Below are 23,296 nucleotides of genomic sequence, written 5' to 3' on the forward strand. Positions count from 1 at the left end.
AGAGCTCTGAAGGAGGATACAGACATGGGAGTTATTGAAGAAACGTTATTGAGCTAAATAAGGTCAATGCAATACCCAAAGAAAGAAGAGCAACAGATGGAAAAATAGAACTAAAGAGCAAAAGGAAAACAAAATAATAGCTTATTAATTATTAAAGTAATTTAAATAGTTTCAGCTAACTAGAATATGGATTACATTATTAACATGTGTGGCTCTATATTTACAATTTATACTTCCAATTTTAAATCGTTATATAGTTATAATACCGTTAAAGCGGACATATCATGCTCATTTACAGGTTCATACTTGTATTTTGGGTTTCTACTAGAACATGTTGACATGCTTTAATTGTCAAATGTTCATTATTCTTCTGTCTGAATATACCTGTATAAGTAGGTAATCCAGATACCCAAATGTATTCGCACAAGCACTGAAAAAGTGAGTTTTTCCCGATATGTCCCCTTTAAAATTCTGATTCCCTTCTTAAATTTTCCAAATTTAGAAACAAAGGTATTTTCCCCTACATTGACTCACACATATAATCTGTATTTGCTTTCTCCAATGTATAAACTCTATGAAAGTTGCACTGTACATCTGTGTATATGTCCCTCGGTGAAATATTTGCGTATATGTCACTGAGTGAAATATTCAAATTCAAGTCATGTTTTTGTTATCTGTTTTCTCATACATCCGTTTAGTACATCAGGTTGAAATTAAACTTTTCATTGGACTGTGGCACTATAGTTGTAAGTAGCGAAGATCTACTTACTTCGAGTCCCATGGATGTTAAACTAGTCGGGGTTGCTCAAACCATTAGAGGTCATATAGCGGTCATGTGTGAGAGTCATCAGAGATTTAGAGTGTGTCCCAGTTCTATAAGACACTCCTATTCTGAGTAGTTTTTGAGTGATCTCAAACTGGAAAAGTGACGAAATGAGGTAAAGTCAAAGAAGTCGCTACGCATACTAAGAAATGCTTGATTTGTGAGCGTGCTGTTGATGTACTCTACTGTATTTTCCATAATGTAATGCAGAAAGGAAATGGAAAAGCTACTCTCAGCTACAAATGATTAAAACAATTTGCTGGTGGGGATGAGACGGCTCGAGAGTGATCTCAGAGAAGCAAAGAAATTCACAGTTTAATAATGTATGTCCGTGCACGTATCCAATTGTTTTATGTAAAACTACATTGATTTCTCATGTAGAAACCTCAAAGACATGATGATGTGACTATTAGCGTATGGTACATATAGTCTGTGCAATAAGTGCACTGCAGTATAGAACCCAGTATTAGGGCTGCTGGATGAGTTGGAGAGGTGCAGAGGCAGTGGTGTTATAGTGATAGTCCTCCGCCTCTGTTCAGTGAGGGTTGCTCAAGTTTGACATATGTATATGGCCTGTGCTGTGTTTCTTCTTCTATAGATATGTGAACACAATGTTGCTCCTTTACATTATGGTCTGTGATGCATGTGGGAGTTTTTGGTCTCTGAAATGTACAGATGTGTACAACTCTCACTGCACTTCAGCGCATAGAGAGAGATCTATTGATGTTTCAGTATGTGGTCCCTCGAGTGAAATAAGCGTTGCCTCACTGTGCTGCCAGGATGAGTCCTGATAACACACAGAATGTCTTTATTTTCTTCATCGTCTTCTTCTTCTTCAGTCTAAAGAATAGTTTCATTTAGATTTGACCATGTTGTTTAAACCTGCAGCAATTTATCACCAGTATTAGTATTGTAGAAATAGTCTCATTACAGCCCAGTTGCCAGAAAAAAAATGTTGGAATTGTACGTTTCTTCAAGCAACGGATACGTTGGATGACAACATTTCTGAACCAAAATATTTCATAAATATGTTCTATATCAGCCTCGTATCACGCTTGCAGAAACACACAATGCCACATGGTTAACGTTGTGAAATGATTGGTTAGGTTTAGACAACAAAACTACTTGGTTAAGGTTAGAAAAAGGAACATGGTTTGTGTTGAAATAATAATGTAACAACCACCCTTGGCGGACATTCTTATGTCACAATATGTAATAAGCTTAAGCGTTTCGTAACACAGCGTTACGTCAAACAGCGTTACGTCAAACAGCGTTACGTCACACAGTGTTTCGTAACCTTACGTAAAACAGCCTTACGTAAAACAGCCTTACATAAAACAGCGTAAAGTCAATGTTGATTTTTTTTTCCCACCTGCCTTTAAAGGACTTTCTCGTTTGTTAAACTCATTATTTCACCACATAACTTTCAACAACAGTCGCTCGCTGTACTACATCACTTGCTCTAACCGAATGCATAAAAAAAACGTTGTCATTCAACGTATCCGTGGTTTGCAGAAAAGTACAATACCAATACCAACATTTTTTCCCGGCGACTGGGCTGCAATTTATACCTGTTTCCCTCAAACTCAGCCTGACATATTTGGTATCTTTAGAAACCGCTGTATTTTATGGGAATTAAAATACATGTCATGTTTTGCAACATGAGTCTGTAGAGATCCACCTCTGGGTCAGGCAGAGTTTGACAGGTTAAATATACAGTAGTATGCATTCCAATCAGGCGATACTATTTGAATGCATGTCCCGGTGCTGCTGTAATGACATGTAAATTAACTGCCAATATAAAGGTTTCTCATCAATGTACTAGCACGCAAGTCTGACAGATTATCTATGCTGGACAGTGACCAGCTATTGATTTCTCAGGAATGTGTGGTTTTCGGTGAAATTGAGGCTTATCACATGCAGTCTGTTATCAGCAGTCTTCTGGGGAACTGGCTCAGTACTGTACCTGACAGGCCTGTAAAGAGAAATGTTTGTGTAGTCCATCCTGACACCGAGATTTGTGCTTTCTCCCTCAGCGAGGGCACTCGGTGAGAAAACCCCCCTCGGCACTGAATACATGCCACATGATTTATTGTGCCTGTTAAAATGCAAATGAAGCAATTGGCAGAGGAAAAACAAGTGTTGTCTGCAACACTGTAGTCACCTATAAGTGCACAGAGCTGTGGCACGCTCCTGCTATTTTTGATCACAGCCATCAGAGAAAATTAAGGATTGCATACTCCAGCGTAGCCATGTAGGGTAGGAAGATTAAAATGAAATGTCTAGATTAACCATGGACTGTGCTTTCACTTGACAATGTATCTGTCATACAGGTGCAGTAAACATCACATAAAAATAATTAGAATTTGACATAATGCAAGCCTGTGCCGCAGTGGCTGTCCGCGCAAAGTACACGAGTCATGAATCATGCGCCACTGAAGGCCAAGCGTATACAGGATTCCTTAAAGACGTCTATTTTGAAGTCTGTATTTTAAAACTGAATATGTGTCAACAACACTGTCCCACTTGAAAGGCCCAGATAATCGTGGCCTTCATTTGCTCTAATTTGTGTCAGTTACGTGTTTATTGGTGCGTTCAGGCGCTGCTTGTCAACTCGTAAAGTCTGGAAATTTTTACACGGTAATGGTAAATGTGTCATATAAACTGGACCAATGAAAAAGTAATTGCAGGATGTAAATAATGGAAGCCAGGGTTAACGTTAGCGGTCATCCTTATACGTAGGCTGCTTAAATCATCAAATATTCTAAAAGAGAAATCATGTGATGAAGTGACATCAACTCATGCTGTAAACGTGAGATGGATCAGTCAAGTATTAACAGTCAAGTGAAGTTTTATATAATGGAAGGGTTTTAGCTGGTCGCCGCAAATCTCATTTGATTGGATAAATATAGGGCGTTTGTAGTGCAGGATGAGTCTTCAAATATCCTTCAATATTTTACAGGCAGAGAGATGAGATATGATAGCAGAGGCATTGATTAGAACTTGGAAAATAGGATCATTCTACTGGTGATTATATGTGTAATTTTAACGTGCACAAGCAGCAGTGTAACATCCCACCTGCTGCATTGCAATCTGCTCCACGGAGGCAGCGCAGAGTTTCACTTTCTCTTCTATGATGAATTTGTCTTTATGTGAGCAACCAGCCGTGTAAAAGGGCAGCTCCAAGACAGCCCCGGCACATAAATCCTGACAAGAATAAATCCTGATGTTTATGGTGGATGCTTTAGATCAAATTCTGTTGTGGCTGCGGGAAATATATTGATGCGACGGTGCATTGTCTACCTTCAGCCTATTATCTGTGATAACAACATTAAGCAACAAAATGGGCACCGAATTTCAGAGTACACCACTTATAGATTTTTAACAGCTAATGTCTTTTTTCATTCATTTTTACTAAGCTTTTACAATATGCTGCCGGCTATGGTGAGTTCATTATATGAGTGCGAAACATAGTCTATTCCCTGCTCCTTATCCCCATCTTCAGGGATGGGGTATTATCAGCGTACATACATTAACAGATGGTCCTCAAACTGCAGCGCTCACATCCTCCTCTGACAGTTTGATGAGCCTTTGATCCTTTACAGACACAATCTATACTACCTTAAGCAGAGCCTCGCTAACATATGGAAGAGAGACTTACATTTTAATGAAAAGCTTTAATGTCTCATTGGGTTCTGAAAAGACTGTGTGAAGGGACATTTCTGCATCCGGTTCTACCTTCATGTCCTTTTAATGGGTCAAACATGAAGGTGGCCACTTTGAAAAGCATACCAGTATGCAAAGGCTCAAAAGGCACCCAGCAGCACAATGTGGGTAAGTTGAAAAAGATTCAACTTTATGCAAATGACGCACAGGAGCAACAACCTGGAGACAACCAATTGTGCTCATTTTGGTTCCCTCAAGAAATAGAAAATAGTTGTTTTCTACTCCGCTCAAAATTACTTCCCAATTCTCTACGATATAACTTAAATTGGCTCCTGGAACATGACTGAGAAAAAGGATGCGTCAAAAAAACATTGCCAAGCCAACAGACTACTACCCCCAATCAGAGTGTGGGATAAGATACTGCATGCTACTATGTGTATGTATGTATATAACCATGTTTGTCAGGGTCATTTACAGTATTATTTACATGTTGGGGTCCATGCACATCCATAATGCACTGTTTTGCATTCATTGTACCACAAATGTTGTTTTCCTGTTTCAAGTATTGTGGTAAGTAGTTTGTGTTTTGTCCCTGTAAAATGAAAATCTGGCTGCATGTTGTGTGTTTTTAGACGGCTCAATCTCTTGTTATGATTTTTCCAAAAGTGAATGTAGAACAAGTAAATCATTGAGCGGCAAAAACTTGACGGAGGTCACCGAAACATTGCATGCATTCTGTTTCGAATCCTCAGCTCGTATTTCTTCTGCTAAACTCGCAGGTTGCATGCAAAGATGGAAATTTTGGCGACCATTTAATGGTCCAGGTTTGTTCACCAAATGCCAAAACGAATGATGAGAAAGCCGTTGTTGAAATGCAAAGCCGCAAAGCCTGAGCTGCCTTGGACCTCCAAATCCTGTTTATTCCACCCCGTCTATAAACTGCACGTGCATTTGTTTATGGGGAATAATCTGACGGAGAAAATAACCTGCATTTGCACTTTGCCCTCAAATGGGAATTATAAATGTGGTGACAGCTTGCGTGTGTTGAGATAAACAGCTGCTCAGATAACCTTTCCTTAACCTTTACGTTTCCGAAGAAAGTTTTGAAGCAGCTATAAAAAAGATTGAATGGGTACTAAGAGAAATCCATTAAAAGCTGTTAGTGTGGTTACGCTCTATGTAGGGTGATAAGAGTGGGAAAGGGAGGGCTGGCCTATGAACCACATCCCATATATTATCTTCAAAGACAAATCTGTTATGTGTTGTGTTTTTCTGTGATGTATTCGTTGCAGATAGATTGTAATTACAGTTTATGTCTATCCCAGTGGTCTGCCTCTGAAAGTCTGGGGTAAGAACAGGGACGCTTGCAGGAATTTATTTCTTTAAAGTGAAGCAATGTTTCCTAATGAGCGAGTTAGCACAGAATGTTAAAACTGAAGACGCCACTTAGAAAACATACCATTGACCATGGGTTTTTTGTATTTTGATCCAAGGCCAAGAAATCCTGAAATTATATATAATGTAGGGATTATGATATGTCGTATTTACACTGTATGCTGCTGTGTTGGTGTTAGATCACTGAGCCTGAGAAACTCAAGGTAGAGAAATCTTTCCGAGATAAGAGTCTTCCATTGGTAGAGTTTCTAACTCTTTAGACCTCTCTACAATGAAGCAGGGCTTTAATGATGTTTCATTTTCAAAATCGTGCGTAGTTAATAGCCAAATTAATTGCAAGTAATCTTTGAAAAGCCTCTTACAAAACGTGCGCAACCTGTCTCGTCAACTATACTGGATGGGTTGCCATGAAATTTGGTACAGACATTCATATTATTCATATCAGAAATGTTAATGGTCAAGTCATGAATGCCTCACAAGCCTATTGTGAAAGTGACATGGAAGCCCTGTGATAAACAAAAGGGTTAGACAGATCTGGTTTGTTTTGTTCAACCGCGACTAGCGAACCGCCCAATGAACGACTCTATTGGTTGTGGATTTTTTTAATACCATCCCTTATAGCTAGTTTAGAGAATATTATAGATCCAAGACGAAACTGACAGAAGGGCGTGACTCAGAGAAAAAATTGCAATTACAAATCCGTCTGCTACTTCAGCACCACGGATTTATCAATACAGTACAGTTAGACTACTTCAGAGCCGTGGGCGGTGCCATAGATTCTAACTTTAACAAACCTCAGTCAGATAAAGGATCAATGAGTCAGGCAGACTAGACCAACATATTCCGCCCCTGCACTCTCTCTGCTACTGGGGTATGGAGAGAGGGGGGATGGCAGGTTAACAAGGGGCATGCATTTTGGTCATTTTGCTTGCAAGCATCCCCCCATCATCCTCCCTCAAATTGCCTACTGGTTATAGTAGTACAGTGTAGTATGATATTGGGTGTAATACAATATATGTTTATACTATCACCCAAAGAAAATGAATATAGACCCCTAGATGTTTTAGATCCAATTTGTCATCACATACTGATTTAGATTGTGATCTCTGTTTTTTTCTTCTCGGGAAGTTCTGTGATTGTGTGTGAAATTGAACACCTCAAGTGTGTCGGCCATGATGATTTTCAAGAGTAAATATCAAGTAGCTGTAATGAAAGCGGAGAAGAGTGTTTTATTGTGTTTCAGTGTATTAGCTTCCTGGTGGTTCTGGCGTGATTCCTCCCCTTCTGAAAGAACGACACACTTGAGGTCTTGACAGATGAAACCTGAAGCGGTGTATTAAAAGCTTGACTGCATTCCTCATCATCTCTCTCTTCCTTCTCTCTTTCTAACTTTCTTTCTATCCCCTCTCCCTCATGTTAAACCCTCTCCTCTCCCCTAACTCCTCTTGTGCCCCCTCTTTTTTCCTGCCTGTTTTTGCTTGTGTATCCCCTCTCCCTGTCCTTGCCCTTCAGACGCCATGGACAGTGGCTCAGGCCTGGGCACCGGAGCCATCGTAGGGATCCTCATTGTTGTCTTCTTCCTGCTGTTGGTGGGCGTCGACGTCACCTGCTACTTCCTCAACAAGTGCGGACTCCTCATGTGCATCGCTGTGAACTTCTGTGGGAAGGCCGGGCCGGGCGCTAAGAGCAAGGACATTGAGGAGGGCAAGGCCGCATTCACGTAAGTGAACATCATCTCACGTGACTGTAATGCGAAGGGATTTGCTCATAGTGACGGCCCCACACAGAACCGTCACTGACTCTCTGTCCCCCTTATCTCTGTGGAGCTTTTTAGTGTCTTTTAGTTCATTGTTTTGGCAGTCTTTTTAAAAAAGAGCTCTAAAATCCCACTCTATTCTACCTTCCCAGCATCAAACAACATACAGACAAAGATAGCAACTTGGTGGAGACCAAAGCAGAGCTAAAAAGAGAGTATATTCTTCAGGTGGACACAAACACGAGTCAATTTGAATTCTAATGTTGCTCTGTTTCTGCTGGATGTGTCGTTTACTAATATATTCACCATAAAAAAACATTACAATATAATGTCAGATGTTGTGTTTACAGCTTGTTCGCTGCTCCCACGTTGCCAAAAAAATAAATAGATAAGTGAGAGTGGGATGAGAAGATTGACATCAGTTTCATCTTAATGCATTCAGGACGTCACCCCTGTGTGCTTCGCTTCCAGTCTGTGTTAAGCTATAGGCCAAACACGTCCTGAACCCATTGCTACTGATCTTGTTTTTTGAGTGAGTTTGTTGCTAACAAGCATATTTCTCAAAATGAGGCCAGTCCAGTAAACTGAGTTCACTACATCTCAGGTATACATGCTATTTCATTCAGCTCACCTACATCCTGCCTTTCCCAGATTGTTATTATATTAATAACATTATATTATGTTATAAAAATCAATTGTATAGTGCAGGGATGCTTTGATCAGGCCACAATCCAGCAAAAGTGTTGAAATTCACAGATTGATACTGTCATATGTTGACTTGCTCCTGAAAACAACATGCCAGCAAGCATTAACTGTAACATATTCAGGACTATGTTTAACAGATTACCCTTGTAAACATTAAATCATGTCGAAATGAATTTATTGCATGTCGGCCTTTGTTTGATCAAAAATTAGGTTCAATATATGAAACTGTCTCTTATTTTACCAGCTATGAACTTCAACAGCAACAAATAAATATTTCAACAGTTCACATGAAACAGATTAAGTGAGAGTGAGTGTCATGGTATGTGCAGAGCTCATATCTAGCACCTTAGATCTACACATGATGTAAAACATGATCTAAACACTCCCAGCAAGCACACACTTTAAAGCTCGGCACAATCAGAGAGCAGTGTGATGGTAACAGACGAGCCCCCAGAGGAAACCTACAATCACAGCCTGCAGGTGGATGCAGGTGGAGGATGATCAAATGGTGGAATGAGAGAAGAACAGCTTGTGTTTGACAGCTTAAAGGACTGTGCTGGTGTTTTTGCATGTTTTAGCCACATTGCTGCTAATCACCAGAATATTCATTTAATGAATGAATCCTGTTACATGTGTCTGTTGGGGTGTTTTACAGAGGTAGATTGTGTCACTGTGTATGCGGGGAAACCTCGATTTGCCTGTCTGACCTAGCATAGTAGGCCATAATCTTCTGGGATCAACAGCATTTTATCTTGCTAACTCTCTGTCGCCATCTGACAACAGGAAAGATGAGTCTAAGGAGCCCATTGTTGAGGTGAGAACAGAGGAAGAAAACACCCCAAACCAAGAAGGAGGGGGTCCCACTGAGCCCAACGAGACCACACCTTTGACAGGACCTGAGTGAGTATGGAACAGGACCACTTCCCCAGTCTAGGGGTGTCCCAGACTTAGGCCTATCTGCATGGCATCTTGATAGAGAGATGAATAAAATCATTGGGTTAAACATAATTTTGGTCAGGCCCAAACTAGATATCTATATTACTCAACTGTACACATCATATGATAGTACTGACCCAATGGAATACTGTTGATTTCACGCCCCTTTTGTACACCATATTTCTGTTTATGACTGCTTATACTGTCAACATAAGCCCCAGGTCTGCAAATGTAGGTCTGTAGGCTATGCATGACCACTAAACCATAACGTCAATGTGTATGAGCTGCATTTAGACTCAGTAATATTCATTAGTTTTACTTTAATAGTCAGAATTTTGTCTTATTAGCTCATAATTCGGACTTCTGACTTCCTTAATGCAAAAACGTTGATATTGCAGTGGTGTTTTTACACATATAAGAAACAAACAACTTAACACCAACGTTTAGCAGTGTCAAACCTAGTCCTATTTAGGGCTGTCAAGCCACTTAACCAATTCAGACCAACAACAAACCCTGCTTGTTCCTTTATTGTAAAAAGCATATTAGCCTCCTAATCCTGACACTCCCACATCCTTCCTCTAGTTTATTGTTGTGTTATTTTTATTTTTTAGTTTACCCCTCCACAAATATTTTGTTGCTAACATTTTGATTGTGTAGATTTTTTGCTTTTTCACTGCAGCACAGTAGCACTCACTCTTGTTTATGCCTTTACCTGCACTCTCCCTCTACCCCTTTATTTCTCTTGTTGTCCTTTTTCTTTCTTTCTTTCCCTCACTTTTCTGGTGGCTCTATGTGTCCACTCCCCCGACCCCCCCACTCTCCTCCCTTGTTTATCCCGCCCCTCCTCACCAAACAGGCCTGCTGCTGCAGACACCACCTCCACGGTGGTAAACTTGCTCCCCTCCACTGCCACTAACTCAGTCGCTGAGAGCTTTAGCACGGCGCAAAGCAGTCCTGCTAGCGAGAGCACCACGCTAACCACCAGCGTCTCCAGCCCAACCAAAGCCAAGTCCTCCCCCCAAAACAACCCTGCTACCCAGTCCAGTTCGCTTAACGCTAACACCCAACCTGATGTTGGGCCCCTGGTCGACCTGAGCGACACCCCCAAAGCTCCCCCCTCGTCCACCCCAACACCCCCTGTCTCAGAGCCAATCAGCCCGCCCTCCGCTAATGCCGACAAAGTCCCTGACAGCACCCAGAATAAGGACTTACAAGTAGACGGCCCGACCAAGGATGCGCCCAATGCCCTGTGCACAGACTCGACCACACCAGCCCAAAATGAGTATGAACACTTTCATACCCCCGTTCCTCAACTTGTCGCCTCTGCACAACTTGGTAGCATCCCAATAACCTACTAGTGTGTCATTTTTAAAGGAAAATCCACCCTAAGATGTTGACACGGTGGTTTTGGTGCCCAACATGCACCATTTTGCACCTGTCACTAGGCAACATTAAGGTTTGATCCCACCAAGGATTGTTACCATACCTTCACTGTCCTTGAATATTGGTTAACTATGTTCAAATTATCATGTTCTGAAAATTTCCCAAGCTTTTGATTGAAGCAAATCAAAGTTTGATTAACAGAAGTAAGAGGCAGTGAATAAGTTGTGGAAACGGTTAAGGACAAAATGTGCTGCCGAGTGACAGAAACAGCAGAATCGAGTGGCCTTGCTTTCAATTTACACCAAAACTGAAAAGCTTACCTGCACACAGAAACAGGGGGCTGAAAGCCTCAAACAATCCTGTAGCTGAGATCAAAAGATTTTTCATCTTCATTACAATGTGAAGGAGCTCAAGTGTGCAAAACAGTGACGTTAAAAATAACAGAAACATGTGTGTCTCTTAGACTTTCATCAGTGCTTCCAAGCTCTGCTGCCTTTCAGTAGATTTTGACGAGGTTGCCTGATCACCCGCAGGAAATACGTTTGGCACCAGTAATATATATGTTGTAGGAAAAGATCCAGAGGCAGAGATACCAATGTCTCCACCAACAACAACCTCATTATACCTGAATGAAATGCAGCCAGAAATCATGTTTGTAGAGGGAGCACAGCTGGGATTGTAGACATGCCGCAGGTTTTAACTCGGCAACACCTGCAACCCAGGTTGATATGATTAGTGTTAGACGGGTGGAATTTTCCTTTTAAGAATGACAGATGTTGGCCAAACAGATGAATGGCACAGGAACACAATTAATTGGGATGCCACCAGTGCATGCCTGTCTTCATCCAACCACCACCACCTCCACCCTCCACCTGTTTGTTTGCTCAACTTTTCTCCTATCATATAGTTTCTTTATATTTCACCCAAATGATCTCTGTGATTTTTCAGTTGCTACATGTAGCTGACAGATGCTTCGTTTTTAACACACCTTGTTCACACTCCAGGTCTTCCAGCTATACTTACATGAGTCCTAGCAGTACCTCCAGTACTCATGTTAGCACCAGCAGTTCTAACATACATAACTATAAACAATAATTCTAATCTGGAGATAATTTAAAGGATAAATCTGGTTCATTAAAACCTGGCTCTTATTTTGTTATTGTTGGGAATGATGGCCACAACTACCAAAATAAGAGCCAGGTTTTAATGAACCGGATTAAAACCTGGCTCTTATTTTGTAAGGAATGATGGCCACAACTACCAAAATAAGAGCCAGGATTTAATGATGGCCACAACTACAAAAATAAGAGCCAGGTTTTAATCCGGTTCATTAAAACCTGGCTCTTATTTTGGTAGTTGTGGCTCTTATTTTAATCCAGTTCAATAAAACCTGGCTCTTATTTTGGTAGTTGTGGCTCTTATTTTAATCCGGTTCAATAAAACCTGGCTCTTATTTTGTTAGGAATGATGGCCACAACTACCAAAATAAGAGCCAGGTTTTAATGAACCGGATTAAAACTTGGCTCTTTTATTTGGCTCTTATTTTGGTAGTTGTGGCCATCATTCCTGACAATAACACTGTACTCATCAAGTTAATTGCTAAGATCAGGAACACAGTGACATGACAAAAAAAAAGAAAAGAAACATAAGCAGTCAGGTGATCAACGAAGGTTAGCTCAGGTTAGACAAACTGATGATGAAAATGGAGGTAAAATAGTGAAATTCAACTTAATGTTTTGGTAAAGGAGGTTGCTCTTCAACAGTGGGATTCTAAACTATTGGCTCAGCCACAGCAGGCTTTGATGTAGTAATGCTGCAAGTGTGTTCCCAGATTACTTTGATGAGTACAATGTTATCATAACTAATACAAATGATGGTAAAAACACTATTAATATAAACCTCAAGTTCTTCAAATTGTACATCTATCCATCCAAAGCAAATTTGTATTGTGCACTCGCAGTTTGTTTTGACGGCTAACTTAAAACAGACATGAGTCTATTATCTGCCAGGTTGCAGTAAGAAAACAGAGCTTAGTTAGTCTCAGCTGTGAGGACAAATAAGCTTCCAGTCCCGCTGTTCACCCCAAATGAGAAATTTTCTTATTCACTATATGAAAGAGTAGAGTGATAACTTTGCGTGGAGAACAGAAGAATGGCGTCCTTCTCTGTCGTGTGGTGGCAGGACATCGAATTAGCTTGTTCGAGTAAATTGAATACTTGTCACAAAGTGACCTCAAGCAGCAGCGCCATTGCTCTGTGTCCTCTTTATTTTGAAGGCCAATTAAAATGCCAATCTCTCCGAGACACCTCTGTTTTTCTGTTTTAATTCCTGCAGAAAGCCCTTAATTCAGTGGCGCTGCGAAGGGTTATATTTGGAGTCTTTGCCCCTCGGAGTTTGCAGATGTTCCTGATTCCTGGCAGCCTGTGAGCGTGATGAGATAGCTATGGGATGAATTACAGAGGCTTACTGACAATCTCTCCCTCCTTCATCTTATACGTTGCTCACTCAGATGGCCAGAGGAAGATGTCAGTGATGAAGTATGGGGAGTTGAGAGCTAGTTGGAAGCAGGGCTCTTGTCAGCTCAACATCACCTTGATATAACTAAACTTGTCATTGGAGGGATTTTTCTTCATAACTCTCTGACAGGACTGAAGCGCAGCTCTCCCACTGATCTATGTGTGGTGATCCTTCTTCTGCATCCCAACACTGAAGTGTCTTGTCAGGCTTCTGGTGGGTTCTTGAGTGACGTGCTCCTCCTCGGGACCCATTTTTCCTCTCTCGAGTAGAAAAAAACATCTTTGCAGACCATTTACACATGGCTGAGGCTACACACCGCGTTTAAAACAGTGTTTCAAAAGCAGCTTTCAATCAGGTAGTGTGGCTCTGAATTGCTCTTGATTTATGTATGAGCATTTTTAAAGTGTTTCAAGAGAACAATAGCTGGGATTGCTCTAAAAGGGTGCTTGGAGTACATTAGTTAGAGGTATAATTTACCTCTGTGATGTAGTGCCCATTGATTTAAGAGTGATATTGTTATAGATAGTGCTGCATGGAAGAGTTTTAAGGTCAGGCACTGCAGCAAGTTGGTTATAGAAGAGAGAGGGTTGAAGATGGATTCTTAGTATAATGTGAAGTGTTTTATGCTCTGGCAATGTTGTCTTTGTAAACCTGATCTCCCAGTTGAGGCTCTGAACACCCACACAGGTGTTTTCAGTTAATCTGGCTGATGAGACCTCTTCTCAGGACTGTGTGGGCGTGTAGAGACTAATTGATTGACGTCTTCCTGAGTCTCCTGTTAGCTTTGTTGCACCTGTTAGGGCAGGACAAATTACACCTTTATCATTCTTATTGGTAGATGGAGCTACCAAAGCTCTGGCCACCTTCAACCTGACGGAGGTCTAATGAGCCAGAACAACTGAAAACACCTGAGTGGGTGTTCAGACGTTTCAAGTGTGACAATGAAATGTGCCGAGAATTTTTAAAGTTAACGTTTATGCAACGTTCTTGGCAACCTGTGACAAATCACACTGTAATTGCTCCATGTTGGCAGTTTAAATTGTGCTGTAAAAGTAGAAGAAGAAGTACCATCCAACTTGTGCAGAGTTATTTCAACTGAACAAGACAAGAGGATGAGTTTAGCATAGTGGTTGTATAGACATGTCACTCAGTAGTCTGCTTCTTAGCTGGATGTGAAAGAGGCTAGTGCAGTGATGTGCTGTCAGGATTATTGTCTGTACTGCACAACTTTACAGATAGTGAAGATGAACACATAAGTTTGGCACTGAAGTTGATGAAGCTGCAACATATTCTTTTAACTTCAAGTTGTGTGTGATATATTAGAACTTTTAGGATTTTGGTCAGTTAAAAAGTTATGTTGGGCTAAAATACTCTGAATAAACTTAGTTAATTTGTTTGGCCGTGACCTACTTACGTTAACGCATAAAACTCGCCTGGTTGAGTCCAAATGGTTCAACCCTGTCTTCTACAAAATTATGTTCCCATACAACTAAATTGCATTCTCAATTACGTTTCAAGGAAAGAGAAGTGTATTGTATTTAAATAGCTATTTGAGAGCTGGCACAGAGGACAGAAGAAGAGATGACTGTATGTGACACAGCAACATGTTTTTCAAAATGGAAGCGGTAGCAGCACATCACTACAAATGCGTTCCAACAAGGGTACACATGCTAACAGCAGAAAGTGTTCGACTTAAGTGTGAAGTATACGGCTTTATAGTCTCTTCCCATTGTGTCTCGGTTCAGTCCAGACGGCGTGTAATCCTCTTGTGTATTGTAGTTTGTGTTGTAGGTTATGCCTCAGTCTTTCATTCCTCCATGCATTGTGCCTACTGTACCGGCCCTGTCTCATTCCACATCAGCATTCATTGTTCCTTGAAAATAGCTGTGACATCCATGTACTCTTATTTGATGTCTGGCTAGGATAGTGAGCTCGATCCCATTATGTGTGAAATGCATTCAGTTCCAGAAGGGAAAACAAATTCCCTCAAAGCATCTTGCATGTTTCCCCCCCCCCTCTTTTTTTTTTTTCTTCTTTCTTTGAGAAATGACACAAAAGGCAGCTCAGAGCAGACAGTTTAGCTGTGTGAGAGAGAGAGACTTAGTGATTCACTGTTAACAGAATCTCCTCTCTTTTTGTCTCTTTCTGGTTTCTCTCTCGCTCCCGTGTTTGTCCCCGTAGCGGTAAGGCTGTGAAGGACGATAACACCAAAGGAGAGACGGAGGTGAAGAACGCCAACGCCGAGGTGAAGACAGTCCCCAACGAGGCTCCCCAGACGAACGGCAACGAAAGTAAAGCGTAATCTCCTCGCCCAAGAGCCGCGGGAAGAAGAGGGTGGTAGGGGTAAGGAGGGTGGTAGGGTGTGGGGTTTTTAAGGTTAAAGGGAGGGGGGGGTCACAGTCACTGAAACCTCAAGGCAATGTCACACACCACCCCATCGCATCAGAAAAAAAGCAACAGAAAAGCTAAAAAAAAAGAAATCATGGGTCTCTTTCTACAGTGTCTTCTGACCAGGAAAATGTAAAGACCTCATGCACATGCCTTAGTTCCTTTTTACGTCAGTTTTGCTTATTTGTCACAGAAAAAGAAAACAAAATTCATACTTGTAGGTCACCCTCTCTCTTATATGTAATATGAAATTGTTAAATACGGAAACTGTTTTCCTGTAGATAACCATGGTTGGACTGTAGCTTTACTTTCAACAGATTACTGCCCTCATGGTGTACACACACATGTAAGACTGGTACATTACCAATACTCCTATTCCTTATGCAGTATGGTCATCATCGTGGTAATGGATTATGGGTCTTTCTTTCTTTGTCGATATTTTGTTGTGTTTAAATAATGTGCAGAAGTTACTGCCTATTTAGCTTTTTTAATGTGTTATTTCCAGAGATTAGAACATTAGCATGCCTGTTTTTTGCAAAAGTTACTGTATTTCTGTACACGTTGCTGTCATTTGGTTCCTCTTTAGATGTTTTTTTTTGTTTTCTTAAATGTTGTCTCCATATGGTTCTGGTCGAGAAATCGTTTAGCCTAAGCTATGAGAAACAGAAGAAGACACCGGGGAAAGATTTATCATGCTATTAAAGTCAAGGTTCAGGCGTTTCAACCCTGTCTCCCTAAAAATTATCTTCATACAGAACATGTATATTGGTAAATGGTTTTGCCCAATACGTTATGAAAGAAAAGATTTTGTTACTTTTGCAGATACGTTTATTAAAATGTTTATTATGTTGATAAAAATCTTAATCTGGATGACATTAAGTTTCTTTCACAACGTATTTGCTGTTGCAACTTAGCTGTATATGAGCGTCATTTTTAGGAGACAGAGTAGTTGGGTTTAGGGTAAGGGAATGGTCACATAGAAGATTCACTCCGGTCTCACCAAATGGTCTATGAATGACATGGCAATTTGTTAAGTCATTTTGCATGCATTACAATGCCGCGCTTGCTTTTGGCGTGTCATTTCACGCCAAGTAGTCTGAACTGACTGCAATGTAAAGGCATCCACGTGAACATGCTACACTCAGAGCTAGTGACGTAGAATAAAAAGTGAGAATGACTGCTTGTGGTGGGCGGGTCAAGCAAACACAAGATGTTTGTGACGTGTTTTCCGTACTTACGTTGCGTTGTTTACGTATGTATTTCACCTAGTTTACGTACTTATTTATAGCCCACCCATGATGTTTTTCCTAAACCTAACTAAGTGGTTTTGTTGCCTAAACATAACTGCGACCGTTTCACGGTAACGGCGTGGCATGAAATGACACACAAAAAGCCTACAATGCGTTATCAAGACACGCGGAATGTCTTTAAAATGTCGTGCTATTTATACGTTTTCCCATGAGATCAGGTTGGAAGATTACAGCTGTGTTCATTTTCAAGTCCACATCCGTCAAAGTCCAATTTTCAATACTTGTTAAGTCATAACAGGTCAACTCGGGTCTTAAGTATCCAATAAACCCACCGGTCAATTGTTCATACTGCTTTCAGTCCTCATCAACTTGTGAAGTCAGAAAATGATCATGTGACCAAATATACCAGGTGTATTCACGTGAGCACTGGTAAATATGAACTGGACTAATGAAAAGGGATGATACATGTAAATAATGCCCATTGTTTCTTCTTGGAAGTAGTAGTGAAAGTTGAATGGATAGATTTACCAGTAACATGGTACACTGCCACTTATCCATTGTCTTGAAATGCCAGAACTCTGCCTGAACTATGAACTATCCTGGGCAGTTTGAGGGCAACTTCCTGTTGGTCATTTTTTGACCTCACAACTTGATGAGGACCACCCATTAGTTTTGGTCTCTGTGACGCTTGGGATGGGAACTAGACATGATGAATCCTCTCATCTCGTTCGGGAGCCCGCTAGCCTTCAGTGCCAGTTCTTCGAAGGAGGCGACGCCTATAATGGGACACAGCTTATGTGTGCGTTGCTAACATTGCCAATAGGTTTTCTTCCGGTCGATGTGAGAACACACCTTTATCTCGTTCTCTCTCACGCATACACCTCACCCTTTCCAGAGGTCTCCTTTCAAACATTTCGGACCAGTTCTTTCCGTGACAGGTTTGAGGCTTAACAGCGACTCAAAAGGCCAGGTGTGTTTTGTCGAAACACTTTCAGTCAGCAGGTTTGCACTGAGAAGTAGACATGTTTGTTGAGAGAAAACAAGCCCTCGCAGGCTTGTTGGTCAAACTCGTTGAATTCTTGACACAACAGCTTCCACTGCCTGCAAATGGTCTCGAATATCATGTTCAGTTTTGTTTTTTTTCTTTGGGGTTTACCATCTCTACCTTCTTCTATGGTTCATAGCCATTGTTGCCTTCTCTGTGCTAGCCACTATTGTTCACTGCTTATAATCGACTGGCCTGAGGATTCTGCACCTATGAGTGACCAAACATCTGTTTCTCTCAGCCGTCGCTCTCTCTCTCTCTCTCTTTCACCACAACTGTTGTCAGTGTGCGTTTGTGTCATCACTGCTTCCACCATCTTGCAGCTAAGTCTTTGATCAGTGTGTGCCTGCAGTGAAGTGACATGTATTGTAGGTTTAGTACCGTTTATCACTAAATTAAATTCACTATCACTCTTAGCACAAGGTCCACTTACTGGAAATGTTCTGGAAAAGGTCTGGAAATCATTAAATGAGTCACAGTTGACATAGATATTTTGTCTTTATATGTAACCCCTGGTTCGGATATTAAAGGCACTCTAAGAACAGGAAATTCAGATTAGATAAGTTGAACAAATAATGCAAAGCCACACAGAGAACACACACAATTGGTGTTTGGACGAGTTTTAAAGGACTACACTGACTTACTTGGGCAGTTTACCCATCTGATAGGACTGATTACATTATCATTATCTGTGTCTCCGATAGATATATCTGTTCATTGTGCATGTTCAGTGCCCACAGACAGCTAGCATTATAATAAACGGCAGCTGAGAACTGTTTTGTATTTCATTTAATGTAAATAAAGTTATCTTTTTACTGCTGAAACAAACTACTATAACCATGAAAGCGGGCAGGAAACTGCATTTACCAGTAGCAGTTATTAGCATCCTTGCTACGTTTGGTGTGGCATGTCTAAGTCTGGATGGTTAGCTCAATTTGATGCAGACATCACCAGTCTAAACCATGTTGTTAAAAAAAACAATGAAAAAAAATGTAACTCTAACCCAAAATACTTTGCATTTAGTGAAACATTGTTCTCTAAATGGTTTCTACATTAGTTCCAAATTCAGGTTGAGCTGGCCAAGCAGCAAAAACACTGCCAAAAACACACCATAAGCTCAGATTATCATCAGCTTGTTATGTAACCAGCCTATAACAGTTTAACTGTTTATTTCAGTCGAGGTAGCTAATGCTGGCCCTGTTCTGGTCATCGTAGTAATTTTGAGCACATGCTGATATCGTCTACCAACATCTGTTACCTTTCTACCAATTTCACCAGCATCAGACCATCACTGTCCACCTGAGACCAGTTACAGACCAGCTCACACCATCAACCATCACGTTTTTTTACACTGTTGTACTCTTGGTTTATAATGGATGTTAATAATATTTTAGATAATGCCAATTGGCTCTGGTTATTTAGCGTACTAGATGTTAACATTTTAGCATGCACACTGGACAGAAATACCTAGACAGAGGTGACTTTGTTAACAGTCCTCATTGCATCGTTGGTAAGATAACCAACAAGTTAAACTAACAGAAGCAGGGTAGCCCTTTCAAACTAAAAGCCCAAGCAGTCACATGTCTAAGAATCTCTAGGGAAAACCACTGAGTAGCATAACTCTGATATTTGGATTAAATGGAGAGACTAATACTGGATCTGTGTCTATAAATGAACTAGTGCAATGCCTGGTTGGGGCGAGTCCAAATTGCACCAATTTTTGCATTGAATTTGGTGTCCAAATTGCACCAAAGTTGACACTGCGTGACCTTAGGTCACCAGTAATACACCCCCCAAGTGTGAGGTAGATCGGATGAGCAGTTCTCAAGTTATTCGAAGGACATACCTACATACACACATACCCACAGACAGATGGAGATCCCTTGCTTTACAGTTAGATCTACACATTCAAGCCTATTAAGCCTTTCAGTGGTCCTTTTCAAGAAAACTGAATGAAGAAGAAATCTGGCTTCTTTTAACTAACCAGTAAGGAAATTGATGTGTGGTGTTTTGAAGGTCTTCTTTTATGCATAGGAAGTCAATGAAAGGATTTCAAAAAGTTCTCTCTCAAGCCATAGTACCTTGCTGTGGTAAAGAAGTGAGTCTGACCTTTCTATTTTTGTTTGTACAGTGTTCCTCCTACTTTAGACTGCAAGCTAGTACACTGTGAATGTGTGAATCCATTGTGTCCTTTGTCATAGAGTTGAGCAAATAGTTTTGATTGTGAAAAGACGTAGCTGATAGTATGCAACAGAATTTTCCAACGCCAACGTACAGAAGTCTAACAGCAGCAAACTGGAAAGACACAGTGCCTTTTGAATATGAAAGTGGTGGCATGCATTCCATTCCTCTCAGTGTCTGTCCATTAAAGGTTTCACATCTCCATGATTCTGCCGATTTGCTTTTTCATTCACTACATTTCACAGCTGTGAGTCGAGCAGCGCTTTGTTCAGATTGTGTCGTATATTCAGAATGGCTGAGTCAATGTGTTCTGGTACGTATGATGCATCCTTTATGCTGTCCATGTTAAAGGATGATTCTGGTTCATTACAGACATTACTTTGGTATGTTTTGCCATCATTTCTATCCTTATGATGAACATTGTAGGAACACAAGTAGTCAGACTTTTTGAAACAAAGCCCCACGTTTGCCAAACTTATTTGGAAAAGAAAACAAATATGAATGGAAAAATTACGATACCGAAACCATTAGACCCGATCCAACATTACCAACATTTCAGGAGCACTCACATTCAGTTTTATTTTCAAATAAAGTGGTTTACAAGCTGCCTGACTGCTTTTGTTTCTTACACAGTCAACAATTTTAGCATAACAAATAGAAATGATGGCAAGAGCTACAAAACTAAGCCAGAATTACACTTAAAAGAAAACATTTGGACATACTGACATCTCATCTTAGATAACTGACATCACTAGAGAACCACATCTAGCAAACCATTATATTACATAAGTTTAAGACACAATGACACTTTGCTCAGGTCCCATATTCTCTAAAATATCTGAAATTGTTGGATTTGTCAAGAGAAAGCATGCAAAATATATTAGAAATGAATATCAGTTTTTGATATGGAAAAAAATAATAATGAAGGCTTCATGTATTGTATTGATCTTTTTTCAAGTGTTGTGTAACTTGTAACCTGTGTCCCCAAACGTTTTAATTTTGCTATAAAGAAAACTGTTTTCGCTTCACAAAGCTCTGAAATGTAATTAAAAAAGAAAAAAGGAATAGTTGTCATAAGCAAATTTTACTGTTTCTGCTGAAATACAGTGTGAAAATATACAAAAAAGAACCATGTTGTTTTGTTTCGTCCACAAACAAGCTTGAAAATGTTCTGGAATTGCAAATGTGGGACCAGTTTTTGTGCAAGTTTACATGAAAACTTTTTCTGCCCATGTCACTGCTCCTGAAATTCATTTGTGGAGGACATTGGGTGAGCCAGTTCCCCTTTTCTTTCAGATACCTCAGCAATGCAAGAATGACACAGAGGCAGCCTTGCATTTTTCCCTTTGAGTTCACCGCTTGATTCAGTCAGAATGAAGACATCTAGCAGATTTTTTCATCTTGCTCAGCGATTGCAAGGAGACAAAGCAACATGAATTTTTCAGTGTTTGAAAAAGAGAAAAACATCCTGCCAAGGTTCTCTGCCTCACAGTGAGAATCGCCAACACACAACTGTGCAACACCCGACTGCTTCATATTCAGTCAGGTGGGAGACTTGAGCCTCCACTGGCAACAGCTGGTCCCTGTCATTGATCCAGAGCTCCCTGTTCTTCAGCTCTTCTCCCTGTAAACAGCAGCTCTCACACTGTAGGTCAAGCATTGGTAGGCTCCCACTGCTCTGTCTGTCTGTCTGTCCGTCCGTCTGTCCTCTGTCACCGGTGTAAATACTGAGTACTAACTGAGGAAAGGAGGGAAACACATTTTGACTTTGCATTCTGCCAGAAATTCTTGTGTTCAATAAAGGTAAAGAAAAAACAAAAACGGAGTGTAAAGCTTTTTTTCTTCAATTACAAGGATTATGTGGCACTTTGTAGAATGAACAACAGACTTTAAATTTAAAATAAAATATATATTAATATGTGGAATTCAAGGATAAAAGATATATTTTTAATAACAATTAACAGGGATTAAACATCATAAATATTTGCTGTTAAAATACCATCTTCAATGACAAACAGTAAGAAATCTCTTTACTGTAAATATAGCATTTATTTATTTATATGTACAACGCGTTAATGCAATGCATTTGTTTTAACACCACTAATTTCTTTAACGCATTAACGCAACTTGCGATTTTTAGGTTATAGTTGGCTGTGTATACATATATGAAGAATTATACATTTCAAATATGTAACATTTCACCAAAATGATTTGTTTTTAAGCAGTTGACATAATAGAGAATCAGTTAAAAGTTGAGGAATATTCAGCTTACCCTTTAATACTTACTTGCGGTAAAGTAATTTCCCAATTGAGGAAATACAACTAATACTACATTGTATTAAACTATGTATGTGAAGTTAATATTTGAGAACAAATCCAAAGGTAAATGTGCAGGTAAAATATTTTTTTTAAATAATGGACAGAATGTCTAAATGTTTCTATAAACACATAAGAATAAATGTTGCTCAAAAGCAACTTAGCAATTTAAATGAATTGCTAAATTGTAGTATTCTAATAATTATTACCTCCACCAGGAGATAATGAGACCAGTCGTGTGTGTGCATCTCTGTGTCTGTCCACGGCTAACCTCGCATACCACTGCACCAAACTACATAATGTTTTGGGTGTTAATTTATGGCTGGATGCTCAAGGACCTCTCGTGGTTGCAGTGACTCACACTTTCTCAAAACGCCTTGTATTGCCTGTTTGGTGCTGACATTGATTGACTGCTGACTACTCACTTAGCCACAAGCTAATCAGCTAATAGCTAAGATCAGCTAATAGCTAACAGACCTACCAGTAGTACACACAGCTGAGTGCACCAAAGCCGCTACTCTGCGACCAGAGAGTCAGTAGAGGACAACAGTTTGCTCAGTAGACTTGAAGCGTAGATAAATGCTTCAAGTCGCGGTTACTCCCGTGAGACGAAGCTGAGACACTCACCTGCACAGAGTCGATGCAGACACCTGCATAGATTACAATTAGAGCATATCTGTTGTGTGAGACATGCGAGTGAAAAACACGTCTGATACACCTGCAGTCTAGACGGAGGGGTTCGCCAATTGCGTGTTGTATTCATTCAATCAAACATTACAGCTGTGGTCGTTGCAGACACACCTGGTGGAGATTCACACTCTACTGAGCGCACCTTTAATGAGCCATGCTGAATGCTAAATCCGATCTGGATCTGGCAAAGGCAGCAGCATGAACTGTTGCACAGAATTATTCCACGAGAATAAAATAAGTTTCAG

The 23,296-nt window shown here is 40.3% G+C and overlaps 1 protein-coding gene across 13 annotated transcripts in view; it reads left to right on the forward strand.

The window, feature by feature from the left end:
* The window catches only part of ncam1a (neural cell adhesion molecule 1a), a 276,924-nt gene extending 255,058 nt beyond the window's left edge, over window positions 1–21,866 (forward strand). For 9 of the 13 annotated variants that reach the window (XM_037747868.1, XM_037747866.1, XM_037747867.1 and 6 more), the window contains 4 exons: window positions 7,397–7,604; window positions 9,129–9,245; window positions 10,138–10,563; window positions 15,363–21,866. In XM_037747868.1, coding sequence (XP_037603796.1) covers window positions 7,397–7,604; window positions 9,129–9,245; window positions 10,138–10,563; window positions 15,363–15,483 — 872 coding nt within the window. In that variant the 3' untranslated portion in view covers window positions 15,484–21,866. The remainder of the gene's footprint in view (window positions 1–7,396; window positions 7,605–9,128; window positions 9,246–10,137; window positions 10,564–15,362) is intronic. The other 4 variants (XM_037747876.1, XM_037747881.1, XM_037747877.1 and 1 more) reach the window with 1 other exon arrangement.
* Window positions 21,867–23,296: the final 1,430 nt, after the last annotated feature.

The sequence above is a fragment of the Sebastes umbrosus genome, chromosome 17 (assembly GCF_015220745.1).
Source record: "Sebastes umbrosus isolate fSebUmb1 chromosome 17, fSebUmb1.pri, whole genome shotgun sequence".
Taxonomy (NCBI): domain Eukaryota; kingdom Metazoa; phylum Chordata; class Actinopteri; order Perciformes; family Sebastidae; genus Sebastes; species Sebastes umbrosus.